This window comes from Carcharodon carcharias, chromosome 8 (assembly GCF_017639515.1).
Source record: "Carcharodon carcharias isolate sCarCar2 chromosome 8, sCarCar2.pri, whole genome shotgun sequence".
NCBI lineage: Eukaryota > Metazoa > Chordata > Chondrichthyes > Lamniformes > Lamnidae > Carcharodon > Carcharodon carcharias.
The window spans coordinates 93,789,818-93,817,653 of record NC_054474.1 but is presented as its reverse complement, the minus strand read 5'-3'; the positions used below and the strand labels follow the sequence as shown (position 1 = coordinate 93,817,653).

Here is a 27,836-nt window from a genome sequence, read left to right as displayed (position 1 = left end):
GACCTCATTTACAATCTAGCCCAGATTCAAAGGTTGAAAGTCTCCTCTGTCAACTGTCTATGACATGACTATATCAGCAACATACAGGAAATGCAACTAGAATATTGATCTTGCAACTGATCAATTTAGAAGCTCATTTACCTTTGCAGATAGCTTTAAAATTTAATACAGACACAGGAACATAAATACTTAACTATGATCAAGTACCAACTTACTGAACACATTTGCATACATACCATGGTGTGCCAGGGACTGGGGTGGTAGCCACAGGTTTAGCTTTTTGTGCAGCTTTCTCCTCCTCAGTCAACACCTCCTCCTTTGGCTCCTAAAAAAGATAGGCAAGCAGACAGCTATGTTACAGACACTTATTGATTAAAGTTGCAGAACAGGGATCTCCAAGCTTTTTATCCTTGTGAGTAGCAAAAGTGCTATTATAAAACCTTGTGGGCCAGATGTAAAGTTGAAATGAATATGCCCATTAACTTGCATCTCTCAGAAGCTGGAGATACTGACAGGCGCTGATGTTCTGATTCAGAATTTCTCCAAATGGGGTATTAGTCCTACAAGCAACCCTTTGCAAATCTCTAGGTCCACAAAATTCAAAAAGGACAAGCCAGCGAGTAAGAAACGAAAGCACAAGTAGGAGTTCTGAGTACCATGGATGGTTGAGGCTTGCAGGCCACATGCAGTCCAGGTGGACATCTGTGCTACATTGATTTACTGTGATAGCCATATTGTCACAATACTGAATTTGATCAAATATCTTTAGTAGTGTGAAAAGCAGTTCATATCATACAGATTTGACAATATTATACTTCATTGACTGGCTGAAATAAGGATGGGTGGATGGAAATTTTGTACTATGCTGACATTAAATGTGAAATACACTGAACAGTAGTTTTGTCTCTACGAATCAGCATCATGGAAATTAGATGGGGACTTGGAAGGAAATAAATTTGCAGGCTACAGGGATCGGGGAGGGAAGTAAGATTGACTAGATTGCTCTGCAGAGCCAGCAGACCCGATGGGCCGAATAGCATCCTCCTGTGCTGCGTATGACAATGTCAGCAGAAAATGTTTAGTGTGACATAACAAGCATGTAGTGCTCCTTACTGATAGTGGGGACTATTCAAGGTGCTGAACTATGAGTATCGCATTACGTGACTTAAATAAAAGAAAATTCCAACAGCACATACACCAATACATTGAACATGCCTAATGATGCTGACAATTATTAGCAAATTAGACTTGGACAAAAAAAATTAACAAGGGATGCTATTATGGACAATTTTGGAGTTTTCTAAAAAAAAATTCAGTGGACTGGGGTCAGGCGTTGCTGTCGGTTGGCATTTATTGCCAATTCCTAATTGCCCTTAAAAAACAATGATGGGCCACTTTCCTGAGTCAATAACAGTTTAATTAAGTGATTTTTGGCAGTTAAAAGTCAACTGCATTGCAGCCATAAATAGACCAGATTAGGCAAGGAAAACAGATTTCTTTACTTGAAGTGCATCAGGGAGTTAGTTGGGTTTTTAACAACAATCTAACAGCTTCCTGTTTGTTTATAGATTTTTTTTTTAGATAAAATGAATTTAAATCCTCAAACTATCAGGTAGGATTTGAACTCTCATTCTCAGAGTTATTAGTCCAGATCCCCGGATTACTAATCCATAATCATAACACACAATCTACTGTAGCCTAATTTCATTCCAACATTAATTTTTCAAAAAAAAAATTGGTTATGGAACCCAATAGGTTCATGAAGTCATCCAGTTCACAGCCAAGCCATTTAGACCAGGCCACATCCAGGTTTAAACATTTCTGTTTTGAGTGAGCTTTTCTCAGACAGGGCTGGAGTAGTAAGACTACAACTGGCCTCAGTGACCTGTGTTTGCCGGGGGAGGGGGATGAGGATGAGTACAAAGTAGAAAAATAGAAAAAATTCCTGCTCCTAATAGCTGCAAGTCTCCTCGCATCCCTCAAATGCACTGAAGCAGTCTACATGGCTTTCCTACAGACCTCTTTCTTCTCTTTTGGAGGCTCTTCTTTAGGCTCCTCATCTTCCATTTCCATTGGCTCAGGTTCTGTTGGCTCTTTGCTTGGCTCTTTTGGTTTCTCAACTTCTTTCTCTACTGTTATGAAAACAAAAATAAGGATTGAGCATTTCGTATATGTTGCTGGACTGTGCAACTAAAGCTAGAAATTCAGTATGCTTTGAGATTGACTTTACATACAATTGGTTTTAGGTGGAAAACAAAACTAAAGCTGAAAATAAAAGTACATGTAGCTCCTGTTGAAAAACTGAAAAGTATAGCCGGTTTCTGGAGCCTGCTGTTGTAGGGGTTCTACAGTGGTCAATTGTAGACCTAACTACTTGCTCTCAGACAATAACACCAATGACCGAGTGGTTCAAGGCACCACCCAGTTTAGCAAAGACCATACAGGCTAAGTTCACAGGTTCAATGCAGTCCGTGCTGAACCACCCGATCTCAGCCTTGTGTTAAAAATCCCAAAGGGAATAGTGAACTAGTCGGCATTTCTGGCAACCCAGCAGCTTCAACCATAGTTGTCCTGAGTGTCCATGGGAGAAGCAGCAGAAACCGATGTTTTCTCACTCCTTATGGTTATCAAGTGACCCTTGATTAAAGAGTATGCATGCAAGAGTGCCAAGTATAGACACAACCAGACCAGGCCATTAAGCTCCCCAATAAGTTGGTCATACAGCTCTTGGGACTTTATCTTCCATATTTCCATTTGCTTAGGTTCTGTTAGTTCTCCTGACTCAAAAGTGAAGAGGCGCACTTCTTTTTAGAGAGACAGAAGAACCTTCCTCACCAGTAGTCTTGTGACTGGTCAGAATTATGGAGCTAACTACAAACTCCCAGTTAAAAGGTTTGTTCCAATTGACATAATAACATGTTTGTTAGGCGTTAAGCTGTTCTGTTGAAAGTTAACACCAATCTCTTTGATGGGTGTAATTAAATTTATTCAATCAAACTTATTTAAAGATGGGTGTAGCAGCTTTGGAAGGAGTTTGATGTGTCCCATCGCAGATTTTCCTCCAATTTATAAAAACCTAGCCAACCAACAGGCAAAAACATAAATTAATTTCTTACTCTTGGAATACATTTGAATCACCTGTGTTGGCATTTCAAGTAGCACAATACTGAGCAAGAAACAAGAGCCATCTAAACCTCAGATGCCAAATCCTAATGCAGATGGATCCCAAACTTTGGCATTCGGTTGTGGTAAATCAGCACAGTAGGTCACTGGATCTAAATTGGACTAAAAATGACATTCGCTTCCATATGCCCATCACAGGCTGATCCCTACAGGTATGTTTTTGTATGGTCTCCATATGCAGGTCTGCTTGGTCTATAACAACCCTAATTGAGAAAAGGCATTCAGCATTGGAAATTGATAAAGTAATTCTGAGGTACTTCTTTCAAACGTACAAAGATGCATTACTGCTACTTGAGTCATTTCATGAACAAGCAAATGTGCTTTTTGAAATCTTAGACTGAACTGGCAAAAGCAAGTGGTCCATAAGTCACTTGCTGGCAAAAGAACCAGAGGAGAGAGCAGGAGAATTTTTTTTAATGCATTAAGCTATGATGATCTGGAAGATTCAACAGTAACTTTGATTGGAGAATTGGATCTATACTGCATGGTTATGGAGCTTTTATTTATTCGTTCATGGGATGGGGCTAGGCCAGCATTTATTGTCCATCCCTAATTGCCCTCGAGAACGGAATGGCTTGCTAGGCCATTTCAGAGGGGAGTCATCCACATTGCTGTGGGTCTGGAGTCACACCAGGCCAGACCAGGTAAGCACAGCAGGCTTCCTTCCCTAAGGACATCAGTGACCCAGGTGGGTTTTTATGACTATTGGCAATGGTTTCATGACCATTGTTACACTTTTAATTCCAGGCTTCTTTTTATTGAATTCAAGGTCCACCATCTGCCATGGTTGGATTTGAACTCATGTCCCTTGAGCATTAGCCTGGGTCTCTGAATTACTAGTCTGGTGACAGTAACACTACGCCACCACCAAATGAATGCTTTTTTCAAAGAGTTGGCATAAGCGCAACAGGATGAATGGTCCTTCTATATGATTCATGAATTTAATGTATGCTCCTTTGCCACAGGCTAATTGTCTCTCTCATTTAGCTGTAAACTGTATTCATATCATGCCTTTTGGGGCAGGTTTCTGAAGTGCTAATGAGGGAGCTAGCACCACTGTATTGTATAATGGATGTTTATCCTTGTGAAAAACTGGAATTTAGACACACTTTTTGAACAGCATCATGTTAACGGGAGATTCAACAAGGTTGCAATAACAGCCACATGAAACTTGAACAGGAATTAGAGGGAAACAACATCCACAGCTCAACCATTTCACAAATCACAGTAATTGAGAGAAGAGGAGAAAAATAAGAACACAAGATTGTGTCAAGTGCATTAGTTTGAGGGATACTTTTTGATTAAAATTAGGAGTGACAGTGACAAAGCGGGGGGCGGGCTGACAGACACTGGTCTTTTGTCCCAAGGACCAGAGTTCAAATGCAGCTCCAACTGATGAAACGAAAGCCTCTGCTTTTTGGGACATGCCATCTGCAATTTTTCCCGAGGTTAGGATTGAGGCATATTGTTTGACAGAAGCAGCTTCGCATTCCTTCCAACTCCACGGCCCCTGACCTGGGAGTTCCATTTGTAGATTGTGGTTAACTGAAAGAGTGGGTGCATCATTCCCCAGCACTAACGCCTTGATGAGCACTGAAACCAAGTAGGGATTTGAAAAGTTCAATCAGAACATTTTTTTCTCCCTCTGACCTCAAACTAACATTTTGTGTCAGTGAAGTAGGTCGCGAAAGCTACAGTGCTGAGTTCCAAAAACAAATGGGCAATTGTTAATTGTTTAAAAACATCATAAAACGTTACTACATTGCATCACACCTAATTAATAGAGACCTTATCTCAAACCCTATTACATTATAACACTATAATATGAACAAGTGGGATTGTTGCTGAATCAAGAGGCAAAACAACACTGGCAACAAAAGCAGGCACTTTGCTATTAAACAAGAGTAAAATACTACAGATGCTGGAAATCTGAAATAAAAACAGAAGATTATCGAAATAGGCAGCAGGTCTAGCAGCATTTGTGGAGAAAGAAACAAGGGCCAATGTTTCAGGTTAATGCTTTCATTGGAACCAGAAATGTAATAGGTTTTAAGCAAGTGAAAGTGGGGAAGGTGAACAAAGAACAAAAGAGGCGGTCTGTAGGAGAGATGACAAAAGAGTTGATGGTACAAGGCCAAACAGAGTGATAATGGGACAAAAGAAACAAAAGATATGTCGGAAAGAGGTGTGAATGGCAGAACGATGAACAACTGCTGTCCAAAAGCTAAAACCTGTAAAGAAAAGAGGAGCAAAAAGAGGGCATTCAAACTGAACTCTGAAACTGTTGAACTTTATGCCTAATTCAGGAGGCTGTAAAAGTACCCAGATGAAAGGTGAAGTACTGTTCCTTGAGCTTCAATGGAACATTGCCAAGGACAAACAGGTCAGCATGATGACAATGTGGAGAATGAGAGGGGCAACCAAGAACTGCAGGGCGAACATGGACGTTTCGCAATGTGGTTAACTCATTCTCTATTTAGTCTCCCCAGTGTAGAGCAAACTGCATTTTGAGCAGTGAAAACAGTACACTAAAAATTGAAAGATGTATATAAAAAGCATTGTTGCACCTGGGATGAGTGTTTGAGGCCTTGGATGCTGAGAACAAAGGAAGCAAAAGGGCAGGTATTGCACCTCCAGGCCTTGCATGGAAAGGTGCCATATGAAAGGGAGATGGATGCTGGAGTGACTGAGGAGTGAACAAGGATGGCACAGAATGAACAGAGAGGTTCCCTTCAGGCTGCTGAGAAAGCAGGAGGGGGCAATATGCGTTTGGTGGAGGCCGCCTCACTTTAGGAGTGGCTGAACTGGAAGAGGTCTGGAGGCTGGTGAGGTATAAGGTTAGCACAAGGGGAACCCCATCATGGCTCTAGGAAGGAGGGCAAGAGGTGAAGTGCAGGAAATGCAACGGACACAGTCGAGGGCCCTGTTAGCCATGGTGGGGTTCAGCACATAAATGTGACTCTGAGCTTCTTGTCACCTGTCATTTTACTTCTCCACCTCACTCTCACACCAACTTATTTCTCCTTGGCATCCTGCAGAGTTCCAATGAAGTTCAATATAAGCTTGAGGAACAGCAACTCAGTTTTCAATTATGCAATTTATAGACTTCCAGAGTCAACATGGAGTTTAACAATTAAATACCATAAACCCTGCCCCATTTTATTTCTCCTTTATCTTTGCAAATTTTGATTTTACTCTTCTTTTTCCCTTGGTTTTACTTTTGGATGGCAGTTGTTCATCATTCTATCAATCACACTTTCTCTCGACATATCTTTTGTTTCCTTATTTATTCCATTACCACTCCCCTTGGCCTTATACCACCAACCCTTTCCTGATTTATTCTATCCTGTCTTCCATCAGATAACAACCCTTTTGTTGTTCTTCCCACCCGCTCCACTTTCACTTGCTTAAAATCTATTAGATTTATAAGTTTTGCCAGTTCTGATGAAAGGAAACATTCACTCTATTCCTCTTTCCACAGATGCTGCTTGAGCTGCTGAGTATTTCCTGAGCATTTTCTGTCTTTATGACTGTTATTATAGATAGCTAGGTGAAGGATGGAACTGGAGCCCAATTACTATACACTTAGACACAGATTACAAACATGCACCTCAAAACCCAAGAACCAGTTTCAGTCTGCTCCTATATATAGGAGTATGGGTGACTTCCCAGTTAATGTGTGCCCCCTGAATACAGTTAAACATTCAATTAACATACAATTAACAGCCACTGCTACAATTTTCCATTTACATTGCCATTTTGTTCTGCTGGTAGACAAATTGCTTGCTTGTTGATTCCAAATTTTGCCCAGTTGCCATGACTGGCAGAGCTGCTCTTAAGAGGCCAGCAAGTCTTTTCTTTCTTTAAACATCACTCACTTGTATAGATATTTCCAGTCACTCTCAGTCATTCCCAGGATGTCTGGCAATGTTCACAACTGGAAGCATGAAGTAGCGAATCTTCCTTAAGAGCAACTCTGCCAGTCATGGGAACTGGGCAAAATTTAGAATCAATGTAAAGTTCAGGTACATATGGAATGCAGATAGCCATCTGATATGACGGGATTGTTCTTACATCAGCGATTCCGTGTTGTAGGCATTGTATGAATGGTAATATTTCAAACTATTCTCTCACTAATTCAGAACTCTTGTGTTGACCAGGAGCACAAAAAGAATTGAAACAGAGTCAGATCATTTTTGTACCAGTTTGAACATGACTTGTATTTATTCTTTCACGGGACGTGGGTGTCGCTGGCTAAGCCAGCATTTTCATTGTCCATCTCTAATTGCCCTTGAGAAGGTGGTGATGAGCTGCCTCTTGAATCACTGCAGTCCCTGTGGTGTACGTACACCAACAGTGCTGTTAAGGAGAGAGTTCCAGGAATTTGGCCCACAGCCAGTGAAGGAATGATGATAGAATTCTAAGTGAGGATGGTGTGTGGCTTGGAGGGGAACTTGCAGGTGGTTGTGTTCCCATGCATCTGCTGCCCTTGTCCTTCTAGGTGGTAGAGGTCGTAAGTTTGGAAGGGGCTGTGAAGGGAGCCTTGACGTGTATCTTGTTGATGTGTATCTTGTAGAGGGCACACACTGCTGCCATTGTGCATCATTGGTGGAGGGAGTGGATGTTGGAGGTGGTAGATGGGGTGCCAATCAAGCGGCTGCTTTGTCCTGGATGGTGTAGAGCTTCTTGATTGTTGTTGGAGCCGCACTCATCCAGGCAAATTGAGAGTAGTCCATCACACTCCTAACTTGTGCCTTATAGATGATTGACAGGCTTTGGGAAGTCAGGAGCTGAGTTACTCTCTGCAGAATTCCCAGCCTCTGACCTTCTCTTGTAGCCACATTATTTATATGGCTGGTCCAGATCAGTTTCTGGTCAATGGTAACCCCCCAGGATGTTGGGGAATTCAGCAATGGTAATGCAATTGCGTGTCGATGGTTGAATTCAGTCTTGTTGGAGATGGTTATTGCCTAGCACTTGTGTGGCACAAATGTTACCTGCCCTAGCCTGAATGCTGTGCAGGTCTTGCTTAAGATGGGCATGGACTGCTTCAGGAACCTGCAATCTTGGCTGTATTAACTTGGAAACAAGTTCTCATTTTCCTCAACTTACTTGAGGACCCAATTATCCTTTCCCCTTAAGCACCCAATACACACCCTCCCCATTCAATGGCCCAGTGAATAAAAGTACTACACGGAGTATCATTAAGACAGAAAGACCAGGAGATCTCAGAGGTAGCAACTTATGGGGCATTACTTGGTCTCAGTGCCCTGAGTTAGAGAGAAGAAAATCATCCAGCATTCCTGATCATCACTGCTGTCCTTTGGCCCTTGCTAGGTGAGCCACAGCGCCCCCGGTGTTTGAATAGCCTGCCAAGGCTTGTCAACAAGCCTCTTTCACAAATTATGTCCACTTGGCACAGATACCAGTGGTGATACAGTAACCACAGAACTGTACTTTAGAAGGGACTCAACACATTCAGAAGAGGGGAGAGGTGAACATTGTGCAAGGAAGAAAACCCTCTGGGGCAACAGCCTCATTTTTGGAAATTTATGACCAGTTACCTTTCTCTTTGAGTTCCTGTGGTTTCTCCCATGTAGATTCTAAGGTCCGGTTGTTATAATAATAGGTTTTTCCATCGCCAGTTTTATATTCTGTCCATTCAGCGCCTGGGATGCCTCCAGGAAGGGTGACGGAAGAAGCTATTGTAACCTGTGGAGGCAACATCGGCACCATAGGTGGAGCCATTCCGGGTAACATACCTGAAAGGAGAACATAGCATGTTCAAGTTATAACACAATGGCTACATTTTTTAGTCAGAGTAAAACTTAAAGGAAAGAAACAAAGTGGCTCATCTCATCCATTTTTGATTGAAATTTCAGTTTCATTATCCACCCCAGAAAAAAAATAGCCAGGCAGCAAACCTATATTTCCAAACTTTGAAAAAAGTGGTCTTTATTGTTACCCACAGTTTTACCTCTTCTCACTAATGGATTCAAATCAATTTCTTATTTGTCTAGTGCATGCTGTCAGGATAATTGTTACCTTTGTTGGCTTTAATGGGACTCAGTCATTACTAAGAAGTTGTTCCTTGTTCCATTACTGCTGCAAAATCAACTAAGTTCCAAATAAAATCTCTTAAGGGAGAAGAAAATTGCTGTGGTAAAAGTTCTTTCAGAGGAAATGATGGTCCAGATACCCTGTCTACAATCTCCATTGTTAGCATTTGCTTTTTTCCCCAGTCTGATCACATTTTTCATTCAATGCTGCACAAATATGCATGTGTGAACAACTGTTTTAAAATTCATTCCACAGCTGGCAAGGGAAACATGCGGAGTGAAATGACAGATCAGAATCTCTGTATATAGTTTGCAAGTAAAATAGTTGAACATTATTCAAAAGCAATTTCAAACCAACTTGTTTCCTTAAGCTTGAAGTCAACTTAGGTCTGAGTCTGCACTAGGATACTTGTTAAAATGTTAAAACTAAATAAAATAAAAAAGAGCTGCTACAAACTTTTAAGTGATCACCCACCATTGCTTTTTGAATAACGTTCAGCTGTTTTACTTCCTAGGTAGAGATTTTGATTTGTTATTTCACGCCACATGTTCCATCTTGTCACCCCAATCCCCACAGACAAATAAATAATGCACCAAAAATATTATTTGATCTCTAAAGGCAGATTCTAAATAAATGCAGTTTAAACGTAACTTATACAAAGACTTTCATTTATTAAAATGAGACCTCTGCCTTCATTTTAATGTGGTTTCAGTGTTAGCTTTTTTTTAATCATTAACATACAAAAGCAGATGGTGCATCAGAATTTGAAGTTACTGTGTGATGTTTCAAGTTGCAATGGAATAAGTGTTTCATTTATAGCATTTAACTAGATGTTCGAAGGACAGAAGTTAATTGTATTTTATTGTATGTCATTTGTAATTTTCACTTTCCTCCAAGTTATCATTTCATACATGTGGATTTTCAAAATGAACTAACACTACACAGTCAGCAGCACACTCATTCCCTGAATTTAATTCAAAAGTTGCTTAAGCCACAAAAGATAACTGAACATTACACACACAGCAGGAAATCATTACTTTGGAATAATTGGAAAACCAGATAGGACATTGTCGAAAATTTGACTGCATCTCGTTGGGGAAACCAAAGATAAATTCTCAATCCCGGTGAAAGATAATGAGTTCTCACCTTCTGTTTTATTTATCTGATGATGCCCAAACTTTCTACAATTAAACTGAAGGCATCATGTAGATCACTAATCAGATGCTGAAGCTTAAGACTTCAGAGTTCTTTCTCCTCAAACAACATTGAACATAAATTAACCCAAAAGCTTCTAATAAAGGTTCTATGACCTGTACTCAGCAGATAAACCAAAACTTCCCTGTCTGTGTTCCTGCACACAGGCTACTACTCATAAAACTTGAGTTATCCTTGTCTTCACACTCATGTACAGGATCTTTACAATCCATCATTACATGGTCTGGGTTCTCAACGAACTGTGGCTTTGACGGACTTTCAAAGCCAGCAAGTGCTAAAATGCCCAACATAATAGATAGGTTTCAGAACACGATGCAGTATTCCCCAATGCAGTGTTAAGAAAACCTGCTGCTCCATAATAATATGTTTGCAAACCATGCAAATAAATGGGCCCTAAAGACAAGAGAAGGCCATAAATTCTGGAATGACTTGGCTGGAGATTTTTGCTCACTGTGTAGGACTATACAAACCAGAGGGACAGGTGCAACAGAGTTATTGCTCACCAGAGATGTAAAAACTGGACAAGATGGTGGAAAAATGGTACCCTGATACCCAGAAGTTCAGGTGCAACACCTCCAACTTCTGACACCAAAAGCTTTTGCTCAGTTTGACACAAGAAAGCTGGAAATACTCCCCAACCCGTGTGACCACAATCATAATAACGGTAGAACTTTACTTTCTTTCAATTTGGAACCATTAAGTGTTGTTTAAGCTACAACAATAAAAATAGCAAAGCAAACAAAATATTCATAAATTGCAGAACAAAATTACTGAGCCAGGTTATGGGGTAGCACTTAAAGGCATGCATGCAAACTGACTATGCTTGAGGAAATGGGTTTTGCACACACAAGCACTGGTCAAAATAGATGGCACAGCTAACTGGATGAAGGAAGGCTTCACATAAGCACAAACAAATGAACCACAAATATGATACAAGCAAAGCCAGATGGGAATCTACACATGAATTTTCACCCCACCCCCTACCAACCAACCTCTCCCAGCAATACTGGGAACTGGCAAAGCATGGCTTTATCCAAGCTGCTTCTAATAAATGCCCCAAAGTGATTATTGCCTTTGATGGAATATTTGCATAATGCTATCTTAAAATAAAGCCAGAGGTTTGGGAATAGGTATTTAGTTGGACAGCTAAAATAAAATCATAACATTCAAATATCATGCCACTAATAAGACAGAAAGGACCAAGATAAAATATTACCGTTCTTGGCGGTAGTGACTGTCTTTACATACGGGCAGCTGACTATTTGCATCATTGCTACACCTGTAAGAATGGATAAGCAAGCGTGTTGGAGAAAAGATAGGCGTCAGCTGTTACGATTTTAAAGCTGCATTATAGTAAAAACATGTTCCAATTCCTCAATTAGATCACCAGTCGGAAAAATACAGTACAACATTGCAGAGGGAAAAAATTGTGCATATTAACTTAGTCTTTCATTGTCTGAAATTGAAAGCGCCACACTTGGGGCTTTAGTACAGTGTGTTCCCATGACATGTACACACTTATTCTGGGTATACATTTAAAAGGAACACACATAAACTTGTGTATACCATTGTGTTAAAAAAAGTTGATTAGCATGTCATACAGTAGCAATTTAGGAAAGCATCAAGACATTTATATTGCCTGAACTACACTGAACAGAGTAACAGCAGAGAAAATTGGGGCCATTTATCTACTACATATGCATCTGTAGGGGACACACACTTAAGTAAAATTTGCTGTGAATATTACAAACATTAACACCACAGGTTTCCTATGAAATGGGGGAAATTTTGGCTTGTTAAAAAGGAACATAAAAAGACACTTAACTGAGGTATGCACTTACAGGTAAGTGGAGTAGACTGTACTTGTAAACCTGCAAGAATTGACATAGGTACATCCTCAGGAATTAATAACTGAATCTTTCAGATAACGTACAGAAAGTATGCATTTTAGAACATTAATAGATGCACACACCTAAACCCAATTTAGTAAGAATATATGTACATATTTAAAAGCAAAACTAATAAAAAATAAAAACATCATGAAGTATAATGCAGCTTTAAACTAGAGTCAATTTATCCCCCACTGATACCAATTCAATTCAGATGGCTTGAAATCTTCCCAAATATATTCACTGACAAAAGTCAGTTTCTCACTAAAAAAAATGCTTATTTAAATGGATAATTTTATTTTCAAGTACATTTGGAGAAGTTTATCGATTTAAAAATCAGTACCTTTGCCAGATGCTTACATCATTAGTCTTTGCAGACTGTGCATGCTAACGCAGTTAATTTTTTCTTTGCTCTTCTTCCCTAAACTTACTGTCTATGCTGGGAAGTTCCATGGGTGTGAGATGTTTGAGTATCACAGCTTTGTGAGTGTTATCATGTCATTCAATTGAGGACAGAGCTGAACCTTTCTGCACTTCCAACTGACATCTATAAGATTGAATTTTCAGCAATAGGAATCAGTGGCTGATTTTCCTCTTCCTTAACTTCAAGAGGGGGGGCCACCATTCTATCACCATGCCCAATAGCATCAGAGAACACAGCATATATTGCACATGGGACAACCCTGGAGCGTATGGCGCTGAACTATCACTAAACTATCAGGAAGCCTACCACAAACTTTAAGTGCAGCTAAGTACAGCTGGCAGAACTTCAGAAAAATGCTCAACATTCTCCACGTCTGAATAGAAGTGCCCATTTGAATTTTTTAACCATAACTGGGCGAATTAAATGCCTGTTCATGGGAGTGAGGAATGCTGTTGCACAAGTTACAAATCTGAATTACCTACAATTTGAATTGTGCTTATTCCTCATGCAACTTAGAATAGGCCACAGGGAATACAATGGAACAATGTTCCTTAGCCATCAGATTGACAGATTGTCAAGAGGCAATTCCTATCTCGCTGGAATGACCATTTTATTTTTGGTGAATTTTCAGCTCATGCATGATAATATGCTGACACTATTACCGACCAAACTACTCAGACATTAGCAATAACAATTGCAAGTTATATGAACTCCAAAAATACAATTTCACAATTAGTCTTTAAAACACCACTTGTGGATCTCATAATTGTCCTTTTACCTTCCAATCCTCTCTCTCGTCTATACATTAATCATGAAGACTGATCTCAGATTCTTCATCAGTCCTCTCATTTTAAGTGAACATTAATTCAGCTCCTTCAAATTATGGAGCAAAACTTCTAACTAGGCTCCCCCACCTCAATAAACCACCAGCATTCAAGAATTCACAGTTTATAGTATTAATTAAACAAAAAACAACGATGTTAAAATTAATCTCTCAAATTAAGTCAATTGTTAAAACCTTGCTCTGGAGGAACAGCTAGTGGTACCTGTGGCTGTACTATTTAGTCTACACTGTGTTCCCTCCCTCTAACCCCAGTTGCAAGTAATGCTGAGTGGCTTTGAGTGTTGAGAAGTGGGGAGGGTCGGTTGATGCAAGCAGGCAGTGGAATCTTGCACAAAAGCAGCAAAAGGAAGTCACAGACATCAGACAGATATATTGCTAGTCATTGCCATCTGCTGGTTTATTAGTGATAAAATGCCCAGCTGAAACAGGTTTTGCTTTTCGCTCCAGGTTTCAGGTTGTAATTTCTACATGCTATCAAAAGCTGAAGTAGGTGAGCATTTCATCAGGGTATTAAGAAATGTTTATACCTCACTGAAGAAAAACATTTCATGATGTTTGCTATTTGTTTTCAACTCTTCGAGTTAAAGCATTTTCTAGAAGATCCAAAAATCTTATGTCTTTCGCAAGTTTCCCCAATACTCTTCTAAATAACATAAACACCTGCTGGGATACAGCCTAGTGTCACAGGCCTCTGGTAAGCTCAGCCGAGTAGCAGGCTCTGCATACATGGTTTCGGCATGGAGCATTGGAAAACTATCTGACATTACAGTATCCTCACCAGATGTCACACAGCAGCACATTCCTGGTTCAGTCACTATGTGTTAATCAGGATTAAACTGCCAAATATGTTCATTCTCCCTATCCTGGGGCTTCAGAGGCCAAATGTGATGGTGCTGCTGTCAGAGCTTGGCATTTTTTTTTAAATGACTCTAAATTCTTAGAAATTAAACTATTGCAGGGTCACATTTCAAGACAAAGCCTTTTGGACTGTGTTGCCCCAGCTTTTCCTGGGGACTTGCGCCGTTGTTATGGCAAGTTCGAGTTTTTGACTTGGGGTATTTGTTATGCTGCTTCACATTATCCCAGAACCTTCACACTATTAGCCCCACCAAGAACACTGATGGCCAGGATTTTGCAGTAACAGTAGTGAAGTTATCAGCGCTCACCGTTGTTCAAGAATAAATCCGATAGCAACTTCTGGCATCTGCACACGTGCAGTTAAACGTAGAAATCAGGAAATGGTGCCCAAGTTGCCCTGCTCCACCAGATACTTTGTGGCATGACTGCTCCAAGAGACTTGACATTCAAATGCATGGAAGGTGTGAAATCGTGGTGATTAGCCAGGAAAAATGTAAGGCTCACGCCCTTCAAATGCAAGTGGATTTTCAACAGCATGTTAAGTTTTAATTTAATTACTGCCAAATAAGGTCCATGGCACTGAAAATTTATTCTTAAAAATGTGGATTTGCATTCCTTCATATTTTAATTATTGTTGGGAGATTTTAAAATAATTGTCTTTCTTTCTGTCTCCCTTATTTTGCTCTGAATCCCATCTTTATTTCTTCATTTCACTTTCTGTACATCATTTCCCATTGAGTAATCTAACTTACACTTCCTGGTTTAGATTCTGTGCCTCTCACTAAGGATTCTTCAACCTGATTGAATAGGGAAAACAATGGTGTGTCCATAGAGTTTGGGGCACCAGAGTGTTTTGGCTCTCTAATAACCACAATCATTAAATTACAGTGAAAAAGCCCACAGAAATTCTGAACGAATATATTAAAAAAATCTTTTTGTTGAACTGCAGCGGGCAGCAGCTGTTTTCTTTTAAACCTTTACATGCAAGATTGAACCTCTCTTTCAAAAAAAACCAAAGAAAGTTTTTTTTTAAAAGATAAAGAAATGGGGCATAGGAACAGGGGTAGGCCATTGAGGCCATCGAGCTTGCTCCATCGTTCAATTAGATCATGGCTGATCATCTAACAGAACTCCACTTTCCTGCACTATCTCCATATCCCTTAATGTCATTAGTCTCCAGAAATCTATCGATTGCTGTCTTGAACATGCTCAATGATTGAGCTTCTACAGCCCTCTGGGGATAGAGAATTTCATAGATTCATCACCCTCTGAGGGAAGAAATTCCCCCTCATCTCAGTCTTAAATGGGCTACCCATTATCTGAGATTATGTCCCCTGGTTTTAGATTCAACAGCCAGTGGAAACATCTTAACTACATTTAGCCTGTCACTCTTCGAAAATCTAGGGAACACAGATCCAGCCTCCCCAATCTCTCCTCATAAAACAATCCCGCCATCCCAGGGATTAATCCGGTTAACCTCCGTTGCACTCCCTCCTTAAGGTAAAGGGAGCAAAACTGCACACAATACTCCAGGTGAAGTCGCACCAGGGTGTTTTCCAAAGCTTTGGCACTGGGGATTGCCTAAGGTATAGGGAGTAAAGGAGAGATGAGGAGATTTGTCTTTTTTTTTTAAAATACAGCCCGTTGCTATAGTCTGGGACACACTGCCTAAAAAGGTGGTAAAAGCAGATTCAAACTTCCAAAAGGGAAATGGAATTATACTTGAAAAAGGAAAAAATTCTATGGCTATGGAAAAAGAGCAGAACAAGTGGGACTCAGTTGCATGGAGCATTACAATAAAACAACTCGGGCGGGGGGGGGGGGGCGGGGTTCGGGTGGCGGGTTTAGGGACATAGTAACTATGGCTGACATCAAAGGGTCTGTCCTATGGCATAATTACCTGGGTTAGATTAAGTCTTCTATTGCCTGCAAGTTATAACATTGCAATTTATTTACCTAGCAGTAAGGTTATATTTAAGTTTGATATTCTATTGGAAAGAACTGACTTAATCTCCACTTAATTGATAGCAAACAGAGGGTTTACTTGTGTGGCTGCTATTTGGAACTCACAAGAAAAGAGAGCACGAAAGCGAGCATGAGAGAGAGGGCAAGCACGAGAGAGCTGGTAGATGTTCTCTCACTAGTTGAATGTATGGTAACCACTGCATTATGCTACTTGGCTTGCAATCCCAAGGCCGGGACTTAAAGTCTATTAAGTGTTATTGTTAGTTAAATGTTATTGTTAAGTATAGGAAAGGAGATAGAGGATGACATTGTAGTTAGCCAGAATATGAAGAATTTTAAATATTTAACTTCTTCTGAGGTCTGTATAATGTGCCTATGTAATGAACGTTTTAATATGGCTACAAGTGTCAGTCATAAACTGGAACAAAAGAACGTGCAGGCTTTCTATGCCAAAGTCTAAAATGCTCAAAATTGGGAGTAATATTATAACTGTTCCAGGTGATGTTAATCACTGTCCTTGGTTTTAAAATGTTCAGGCTGTAACAGTTTATAAAAATTCATTTACTGTTATAATAGTTCTTACTACCAGTCAGACTGAGAGAAATTGGGTGCTGCAGCACAACAACACTGTGTATTGGAAGGAAGAAAGATTTGCATTCATAGCCTCAAAACATGTTACAGGCAATAAAGTCCACTTGAAGTGCAGTCACCTTATAATTTAGAGTTTTGGCCAGTACACCAGGGAGAGCTCCCTAGCTCTCCTTCAAAATAACGCCATCAGGTCTTGCATGCCTCCTTAAGACGGTAGATGAGGCCTCAGTTTAAAGTGATATCTGAAAAACAGCATGTCTGACAGCACAGCACTCCGTCAGTACTGCAGTGAACTACCAGCTCAGATTATATGCTACCAGTCTCTGGAGTGGGACTTGAACCCACAATCTGTCAATCTGTTGATTCAAACATGAGAGCCCCATTAGCCACAGCTGATGAATTATAAAAGGAAATGAAGTCAACTAAAAGTGTTGAATTTTTAATCACGAAACTAAGATTACAAGTTTCTAATCAGGTCTAAAATGTAGACTACATTTTGAGATAAAAACACGATACTAAAACATAAATGGATTTTTGGACAAACTACCTTGCTCATGAATCCCCAACTTTTGGAATGATGGTAGGAATTTAAACATATGGATAAAGTCTCAGTTGTCATTGGAACTCCAGTTTAATATTTCTCACTTCTATTAGCCTGGTGCAAGGTGCAAAAAAAAAGGAGCAATGACTTTTTATTTGAAATTCAAATTAGAGAACTTTGTGAAAAAATTTTGCAGGACAAAACCACAAACAGCAAAAATTAGTTTTAACCTTAAAAATTTCCATGGTTATAATCAACCACTAAACGTCAAACAGACCCATGCTCTACACTACCTATTTTCTCATCTATTCATCTTGTAACGAACAGCTCCTCATTTACATATACGAACAGATGCACAAATATAGAGGGAAGAAAAGACAAAAGGAAAATAAAGTCCTTTTTTTTAAAAAAGTCAAATATTCCAAAGGCTTTCATATTCAATTAATTAAATTGCACGTTTGCCACATCGTGCGGAAAAAAGGCTAATTGTGCGCTGCAATATACGTCAGCGACAAGATTACTAGTTGATCCGTTTTTGGTGCTGGCCAGGATGGGAATGTTGTGCCTTGAACAACAACACTGTTGAACTGCTGAATGAGCACAAGAAGCCTTACTAGTGGCACATTTGTGGCAATTTTACAGAGATGCTCTGGGTCTGTCCGTGCAATGCTCAAAGGAGCCCTGCAAACTTTTACACTCTGTTCTCACCATCTTCAAAAATAAACTGCACCTGTATGCCACTCACTGACATTGTAGGATCAATAAATGGGAGCACTCATTTTCTGTGCCTCTGAATTGCTTTCACAGCTTCCACAGGAAGTTAGATCACAGGAACTGGAAATGGACAAATCTCCTCATTTATACTGAGGCATAAATAGTGAACTACTGTCACCTCCACAGTAGGGATTTTAAAATATGCAAGAACCTTTTTGGAAATATGAGGAGCCTTTCCGCTGCAACACTCTCTAGGTGCTACTTAGGAGCCTCAAAACCTTTTGAATCGGTGTTGATTTACTGAAAGAACTCCGCAGTCCAGAAACCATTTTTCCCTGTAGACAAATAGTACAAATCGAAGTAGAAAGTAACCTAATAAAACACAGAATTTTCATTCATACCGCACAGATGTTGACAAGATGCATTATTTGCAGAGAGTTTTAATCCCAGAGTTCAGATAAAGAATTTGCCTTCAAACAGCTTATCCTGATGGCTAAGTAGGGTGAATGTATCACATGATAAACTGATTCCAGGGAAATGCTGCAATGACTGGGGTGTAACAACTAGCTTCAAAAGATGGGGGAAAAAAAACACAGCCAGCATGAATAAAAACAAACAACTGTGGGAGAACTGATGGGGAACAAAAAGGAGCACAGCGAGGTGAGGAAAGATAAACAGTCATGGGTGGACAGGGTAGGAAATTAGCCAGGATGGAAAAGATGCCAAAGAAATTGGAAACAGATGGGATGGGGCAAAAACAAAGATGAGAACCGGCTAGGAAAAGTTAGTAGTAAAAGCTGGAAGAGGAAGAACAGCCAGAACTAAAGCTGAGCAAATTGGAATAACATTTTCCAGACTCATTCTATAAAGGTAAAAACAAAAAACCGTGGATGCTGGAAATCCAAAACAAAAACAGAATTACCTGGAAAAACTCAGGTCTGGCAGCATTGGCGAAGAAGAACAAAGTTGACGTTTTGTGTCCTTGTAATTCTTCAACAGAACTAAGTAAAAATAGGAGAGGGGTGAAACATAAGCCGGTTTAAGGTGGGGTAGGGAGTAGGAGTGAGAGAGAGAGAGAGAGAGGGTGGGGGTGGTTGTAGGGACAAGCAAGCAGTGATAGGAGCAGATAATCAAAAGATGTCACAGACAAAAGAACAAAGAGGTGTTGAAGGTGGTGATATTATCTAAAAGAATGTGCTAATTAAGAATGGATGGCAGGACACACAAGGTTCAGCTCGAGTGGGGGTGGGGTGAAATAAGACTAAAAGGGCATAAAAGGTATAGATTTAAAAATAATGGAAATAGGTGGGAAAAGAAAAATCTATATAAATTATTGGAAAAAACAAAAGGGAGGGGGAAGAAGCGGAAAGGGGGTGGGGATGGAGTTCAAGATCTAAAGTTGTTGAATTCAATATTCAGTCCGGAAGGCTGTAAAGTGCCTAGTCAGAAGATGAGGTGCTGTTCCTCCAGTTTGCGTTGAGCTTCACTGGAACAATGCAGCAAGCCAAGGACAGACATGTGGGCAAGAGAGCAGTGTGGAGTGTCAAAATGGCAAGTGACAGGGAGGTCTGGGTCATTCTTACAGACAGACCGAAGGTGTTCTAGAAAGCGGTCGCCCAGTCTGCGTTTGGTCTCTCCATTGTAGAGGAGACCGCATTGGGAGCAACGAATGCAGTAGACTAAGTTGGGGGAAATGCAAGTGAAATGCTGCTTCACTTGAAAGGTGTGTTTGGGCCCTCGGACAGTGAGGAGAGAGGAAGTGAAGGGGCAGGTGTTGCATCTTTTGCATATGCATGGGGAGGTACCGTAGGTGGAGTTGAGGAGTAGGGGGTGATGGAGGGTGTCCCGGAGGGAACGATTCCTATGGAATGCCGCCAGGGGGGTGAAGGGAAGATGTGTTTGGTGGTGGCATCATGCTGGAGTTGGCGGAAATGGCGGAGGGTGATCCTTTGAAAGCGGAGGCTGGTGGGGTGATAAGTGAGGACTAGGGGGACTCTATCATGTTTCTGGGAGGGAGAAGGCGTGAGGGCGGATGCGCAGGAGATGGGCTGGACACGGTTGAGGGCCCTATCAACGACATTGGGTGGAAAACCTCGGTTATTCTATAAAGGTGTTTGATTAAGTTGTATTATTTATATATTGGAATTGGGACGCATTGTATTTCCCAAGTTTTTCTTGTGCTGAATTTATTCTAATCCTTTTGTAATTGTGTTACAAAAGTTTAATTTTGATCAATAGTTGGCATTTGTCAAAGCAAAACTTTATTCTATCTTCACTTCTGCTAGCCAAGTCTCTAAGTTTCATGGAATGAACACTGCATATCATCATAAAAAGAAATTAAAGGGAGAGGAAAAGTAAATAATTTGGTTCCATTACTCTGCAACCTTTCATGGCCTCCACATTACTACATACAGTACGCAACCAAAAAAATTAACTCAATTTTTTAAATAACCAAAGCTCCATAACTGTATAGAAATTTGGTTTATTTCCTGTAAAACACTTCCTTGCTGCTAATCCAACTCTAGCCACTATATATCATCAGTCCCAATTTATTCAATGCACATCTTACATTAAAATACAGCCTGCCTCTAGATTCCATTTGAATTGCTGAAATGCAATTCATAACTCTCATCAACATTTAAGACACATGCTTCTATATACAAAAGCATACACTAAGTTGCAATCACGCTTTAATATACAAAAGCGAACAATACCGTGGTCAGCCATTTAATTTATATGAGAAATTCTCATTAATTGAGCCTCTCAAGCAAGTTAATAATTCTATTACCATCATTTGCAAGACTGAGACCCTAGTTGAAACCTTGATCAGCTAAATCTAAGGTGATTCTTGGTAAAATTAACGCAGCTTTAGAAGTACAATAACCAAGAGATAAAATAAATATATAACTCAATTGATAAATGCCATGGGCCATTGAAGCTCATATTTTACGCTTTGCAAAACCAGAGAAAGCAACACTCAAATGCTGACCAGCTGCCCCCAATACCACCTAAACAAAACCCACCATTTTCTCATGGCCAAATTTTATAACTATTTCAGGAATTACCTATTGACAAATGGATCATGTTTAAGGCTAAGTGTATGTATTACTCAGAATTCTTAAGCAGAGGCTTAAAAAAGGCACAGAAAATGACTATATCACATCTAAGAAATAGTCCAATAGGCATCCAACTGAATTCAGGTGGCTAGCTGAATGAACAGGGTGTTATATTGTTCACTGTTCTACAGTGTTTGGGTGATTTTGCTGAGGGAAAGGAATTTATGGCAAGTCCTAATTGTCCAAAGTGCTTGCCCATTCTATATAGAAAAATAATTGTGTCACCATTATTTAATTTTACCATTTTGCAGAAAACCATTCACAATGAAATCCTGGAATCTCTCTTATCGATGGGATATCTTGGCGATTTCACAGAGAACTCCCATTAATTCTGGACAGTTGCAAAACTTAAAGAAACCACATTCGTCCTGAACATTGAACTTTACAAAGCGATGATGTTTTGAAATGTACCTTTGACTCAAAGTAAAACAACATTCTGGATAAAGACCTCAGCTCATGTTCATGTGATCCAGTTCTTGTGGGGAGCACAACTCAGACAGAAACCCACTGGGGGTGGTGGGGGAATGGTTTGATGCCTTTGCACCATATCTCACAGAAAAAGGACAGCTGCCATTTGAGGCGCAGCAACCAAGAAACTACTGCTATGGGGAAACAGATGGACTATTTTGTGCTACTGACTGAGCAGGATGCGAGCAAGAGTTTGGCTTCTATTCAGAACAGAAGGAACAGAACAAACAGGACCCTTGAAGATTTAAGGAATGGAGGGTCACCAAGGTATGCCTTGCTGGGTGTAATCGTATCCAGAAAAACTAGGGCTGAGTGGAATGATTATCAAAGAACACAAAGTTTTGACCTGGTGTGGCAGGGAGAAGTAAACCTATTGGAGAGCTGGGAGTGACTGTGGGGCTGATTCTATAAGGCGACATGTCTGCCAGAAGCAAGGTGCTGCTTAAAGTCTTTTGTAAGACATATTTTGATTGCATTAGCTAATGAGAGAAGTATCTTTTCCTTAGTTTGATGTATCAACTACCTGTTAATTAACATTTGATCTATATTAATTTTAGTTTGTTGCAGTAAAAGTCTCAAATCTTTTCCTTCAGTTCTCTTCATTGGTTGCTGGGAAATCCATCTCTTTTAAAATGTTATTGGTCTTTATGAGGATCATAACACACCACCAACAGGGATAACCCAAGCAGTTTCTAGGAATCCATTTTAGAAGAATGACCTTAAGTCAGTCTGAATTCATGCACTTTCCTTTCTTAGAGTCACCTATAGACAGAGTGGATTGGAAAGGACTCCAAAACTAGAACCTATCAGCCAGAATCAAGCATATTTAGCCTGACAATTTCTAGGCAAAACTCAATTAAAATAAAGATGTTCTGCCACTTTTCCTTACAGAATGGATAAGGGAAGACTTACCTTCTTTATTTTTTTTAAACTTGCCTGGGGATTACGGCAAGTTCTAAGAATATTTTCAACCACTGGGCATGATGTGCCAAATATCTCTGCCAGAATCAAACTCTACACTTTGAAAATGCCCCAATGGGCAACAATTTACAAAACATATTAGAGTTTCTTTGGGCTGAATCATTGTATTTTCCACGAGAGAGTCAAATGATTGGGTGCGAATATTTGAGTGAAACATTACCATATTTTGCAGTAGAGAAAAGAAGCCAGGGGTATTTTTGCATTCAAGGATGATCCTGGAATAACGAGCAGTTAAAGCAGACGAGAGCAGAACCCCGATAGTGCTTTAGGTTGTCCAGCCATATTTGGTAGTGGATGGCTAAACGAATTGTCTGCTATATCTTTTCAAGCCTGGACTTAAGGGAACCGAGATGAGGGCTCTGCCAGAGGAAGGGTTAGGGGGAAGAGAGTAATATTTTTACTGGGAACTAGGGCATCAAAGGTGAAGGTGTGTTTTAGCAATCAGGGGCTTTTGGTCATTACCTAATATCTCTATGTGATTTGTCATGTTCCTTTGCTTTATAATGCTTCCGTGAGGTGCTGTGGGAGGATTGCTTACATGAAAGGTGTCATATAAATCTAAGTTGTTGTCAACTGCATGGAACAAAGTACCTTCTGTAGCTATAGTAGTCAGTGGCATTAGCGCAATAACACCTGAGAATAGGAAGGAAAAATAAAGAATCCCAGCTGCAATGTTCTCACCAGTTGCAATCATAGACTATTGATATGAAAGTATCGGTTCAACTCTACACAAAGGCATGTACAAGTTTATGTTGGACAGCAGCCTTGAGATGAGAGAGCCTGGACGTTCAAGCCCCACTCTTGCCTTTTTTTCTTAGTTCATCATGTTGCAGTTCTCCATTGGGCAGAAATTCAGAACACGTGCCCATCTTCCGAACTCTAAACTCTGTTCTCAGGATCTAGGAAACTTTGGATTTCTGGCACTGGAGAGATAGAGTTCCTCCTGCTTTATCCATGTAAAGCGCCTTATTAATTGTACACCCACAATCACCGACTTGAATCAGGCAAAGCATATTCGGCAAAACTCCTTCACATGTATGTATGCATTTAAATATATATATATGACTCCAGGTTCCAAAGATTTTAAATGCAAAGAGAAAGCCTTCTTTGAATTGTTATGGCTGGATGTCCGAACATAGACAGCAATTACAACCCAAAAGGAGAGCACACAATCCAAGTTTCAGGGAGCAATTATCACAACAAAACATAAATGGTCACAAAGGGAAATGAAAAAAACGACATGATAAACATTATAGTTCAAGAAGTAGTATCTTACCTGGCAATGGAATTGGCATGCCAGGCAATGGCACACGGAATGGTGGCACCATCACTGGTGGAAAGGCTGGGATTGCTGTGGCTGGCTGCGGCACAGGCTGTGGTACAGGCGGGGGCATGGCCTGCGGCACAGACTGCGGTACCGGCTGCTGTGTCGCGTTGGTAGTCACGGCTACAGAGACGGGTGTTGGGGTAGACACTGAAACAGCAGGTGGAGGCTGATCGGGAGCTGCAGATACCAGTGGAAAAGTAAAGCTGGCACCATCACTTGACACACTCCTCATAGTTTTTCCAAACCCTTTTAATGCTGAGTAAGTTGGTGTGCTTAATCGCATATGATCTGTACCATTTCAAATGAAACAAAAGCAGCTGTTGAAAAAATATATCACACTAAACAGGCTATGAAAGCCTTCATTTTCTCTTACACAGATATATAGTTAATACATTTTATTTTAAAATCTATTAACAAGCCAGTTCAGTAGCCATGGATTTCAAATTTTGTTTACTAAAACCAATAGATTATATTGCAGCTATCCCAACACAGATACACGAGTGATTTTCAATCTATTACAACACTACATCAAACTTTGGAGTGTCTTACATGGTTTGGGGCGGGTAGGAGGCTGGGGGGCTGGGAAGGGGCAGCTAAAAATCAGATTGCAACGAGGATCTACTGTCCTCTCTCCAGTGAGTCATGCAATTAAAACTATATGTTAATAGTCCTGCAGCCACGTTTTAAAGTAGTTGAATGATGCCATTCAATGCGCCAGCTTATTAGTTATGAATTTCCCACCTTACAACTTAACAAATCCGTTTTTAGGACTCATCAATAATTGGTGGTAAATCAACAATTAAACAAAACTCTTGAAAAAAAAACTACTTGAACCAACTTCTGTAACTTTCATACACCTCCAGGAACATATCATACACTTTATAGACCATGAAAATCACTGGCAGGAATGTGTAGGTGGTGTAGTACCAATAGTGTTGATAGTTACCAAATTCAAGTATTTAGACATTTAAAGGACAAAACTCTCTTACTGGCCTAGTGAGTCATATCGCGTTATAAAGATTAGGAAGGATTCAGGCTTGATACTGATATCAGCTGAGGTGGTTAATCCCTGTGAGTGTCATTGCTGGGATGCTACAATGGGTCTGAATGCCACTTTGCTGGAGGAGGAAATGAGATTTACAAAACCCGCCTGAGGATCCTGATCTCTACCCATTGATACCTGTTAATGATGTGTATATCTGGATATTGTGGGAAAGAAATTGGGCTTAGGAATCATGACTTCAGAGTCAAGTGGCCCACTAATGCGCAATTTCTCAGTTTAAATGTGAAGAATAGGTACTTGTGTGAAACAGAAGGTAACTCCAATTGACATCCATGAAATTATTCCTCAATTGAGGAGAATTGACAAAAGACAGAAGTGCTACCCCACTACCTCTTATATTACTCGAGATTTCATTCAACATTCGATTACATATATTTAGTTATTTTTAATTCATTCATTCATGGGATGTAGGCATCGCTGGAAAGGCCATCATTTATTGTCCATCCCTAATTGCCCTCAGGGTGGTGGTCAGTCTCCTTAGGTGCTGGCTCAGCCATTTCAGGAGGCAGTTAAAAGTCAACTGCATCAGAGAGTCTGGAGTCAAATACAGGCTAGACTGGCTAAGGCCAGTAGATTTCCTTACCTAAATCACACTAGTGAACCAGATAAGATTTTAAAGACAATCCAGGAGTTTCATGCTTGCCATTACTGTTACAAGCTTTGTATTTTATTTCATTGACGAACTTAAATTTCTTGAATGTCGTGGTGGGATTTTAACACACGTGGCAAGTCATTAGTTCAGGCCTCGGAATTACAACATCAGTAAAAATAAAGATAATGCCACCGTGCACTTTTATTTCATGAAATCCAGAAATGTGAATTTTAACCAACAAATTTTGCTGACACTAATGATTCTTTGCACCCCCCCACCCCCGGCATTTGCCACGTGACCAACTTGCATTAAGGTAGAAAATGATATCATAACTAGAGAGTCCTGTTAAAACAAACTTTGATCTACTTCATTCCTTAGAAATGAAAATCTTGTGTTCAACTCTCTATTACTGGGCCTTCTGTTAACACATTTCCGTCAGGCTTCGTGTGAATATTTTGCCATAATACTGCACTATTCCCTCATTTAATACATAAACTTGTACTCCACTGAATACATGTGTTATCAACATGCACTTCCAGCCAACTTGTGTCATTATAAATTAATATGTCCATATTTATGCTGGAAACTGCATGTGTAAAGTTGTCACACTGTCCACACAGTAGAGATGTTGCAATGTCAGCATTAGTGGGAGAATATGATTACAGCATGATAAGTTTCCAAACACAATTTCCATTATAGATGTAGACAAAATTTTATATTTATATTTCAAAATCCAAAGGACGGGTTACAAGTTCAAAATGGGTACTAAACTACACACCATGTTCCAGGTGTCACCCTGTTCTCTAATTCCAATCTGTCTTAAGAATGCACTTGCTTTTGACTCTCCATGTGCAACACTGATAGTTTGCCATGCATACATAGTGCATTTGGAAAGATTAATATATCAACAACAAAGGAAGTTCCATGGATGTAAAGTTTTGAATGAGCTTAAAGGTGGGTAAATTTAACTAGAAAAAAATTGATTTACATACCAGCTTTCATGACCTCAGGTTGTCCTAAAGCGCTTTACATCAATGAAATACTTCTCAAGTATCATCATTCTTGTAATATAGAACTAGACTCTAAAAGGCATCAAAGGGTATGGGGAGAGAACAGGTGTATGGCATTGAGATAGAGGATCAGCCATGATCATATTGAATGGCGGAGCAGGCTCGAAGGGCCAAATGACCTACTGCTGCTTCTATTTTTCTATGTTTTTGATATGCATAGCCAATTTGTTCACAGTAAGGTCTCGCAAATACTTGAGAGATAATCTGTTTCAGCAGTGTTGGTTGTGAAACAAGTATTGGCCAGGGGACACAGCAGGGGAATGAGACTGACTGGAAAGCTCTACAGAGAACCAGCATAGAATTAATGGGCTGAATGATGTCCTTCTTTGTCGTAATATGACTAAGTTCCCTGCTCATCTACTATGATCATGTGATTACTGACCATGCAAGCAGTTCTCTATAACCCAAAGCTCATTTATATGGAGAATGGATCTTCCAAATTAAGCATTCACATTCAACCAATATAAAATCCCATCACTATCTCAGAATATTACAAGTATATTTCCTCTAGAAATGCACCAATTTGATCCTGAAAATAGACAATGAGATCAAATGCATATATATAATGGAAGAAATGTTTACTTAATAAACAGTCTGAGGCACTGATAAATTTAGCAACATCTAGGATTCTTTTTCTGATTGCTCAATTTCTCAAGATTGTATGTTTCTGCATTACTCACCTGGACCCGCTGCTGAGACCGTTACAACTGATGTAGGTGTACTTGAAGAGGCTGGTGCTGTGGACTGAACAGATGAAACTGGTGTTGAGACTGATGGGGCTGTTGTGCTACCAATGGGTGTCGATGTCGTAGTGATCACTTGTGAGGCCATCACTGGTGTCAGTTCCGATTGCTGTATGATCTTTACGCCCTCTGGCTTTGACCAAGCAGACTCTCGTGTCCGAGCATTGTAATAGTACACCTAAGACAGACAGG

The 27,836-nt window shown here is 40.0% G+C and overlaps 1 protein-coding gene across 3 annotated transcripts in view; it reads right to left on the bottom strand.

Moving 5' to 3' along the window:
* LOC121280982 (transcription elongation regulator 1-like) overlaps positions 1 to 27,836 on the bottom strand; it is a 105,612-nt gene that overhangs the window by 33,322 nt on the left and 44,454 nt on the right. Inside the window, exons 4-10 of one of the 3 annotated variants that reach the window (XM_041193490.1) lie at positions 27,582 to 27,822; positions 24,126 to 24,464; positions 12,300 to 12,329; positions 11,675 to 11,737; positions 8,748 to 8,945; positions 2,020 to 2,132; positions 237 to 325 (exon numbers count right to left, since the gene is read on the bottom strand). In XM_041193490.1, coding sequence (XP_041049424.1) covers positions 237 to 325; positions 2,020 to 2,132; positions 8,748 to 8,945; positions 11,675 to 11,737; positions 12,300 to 12,329; positions 24,126 to 24,464; positions 27,582 to 27,822 — 1,073 coding nt within the window. The remainder of the gene's footprint in view (positions 1 to 236; positions 326 to 2,019; positions 2,133 to 8,747; positions 8,946 to 11,674; positions 11,738 to 12,299; positions 12,330 to 24,125; positions 24,465 to 27,581; positions 27,823 to 27,836) is intronic. The other 2 variants (XM_041193491.1, XM_041193492.1) reach the window with 2 other exon arrangements.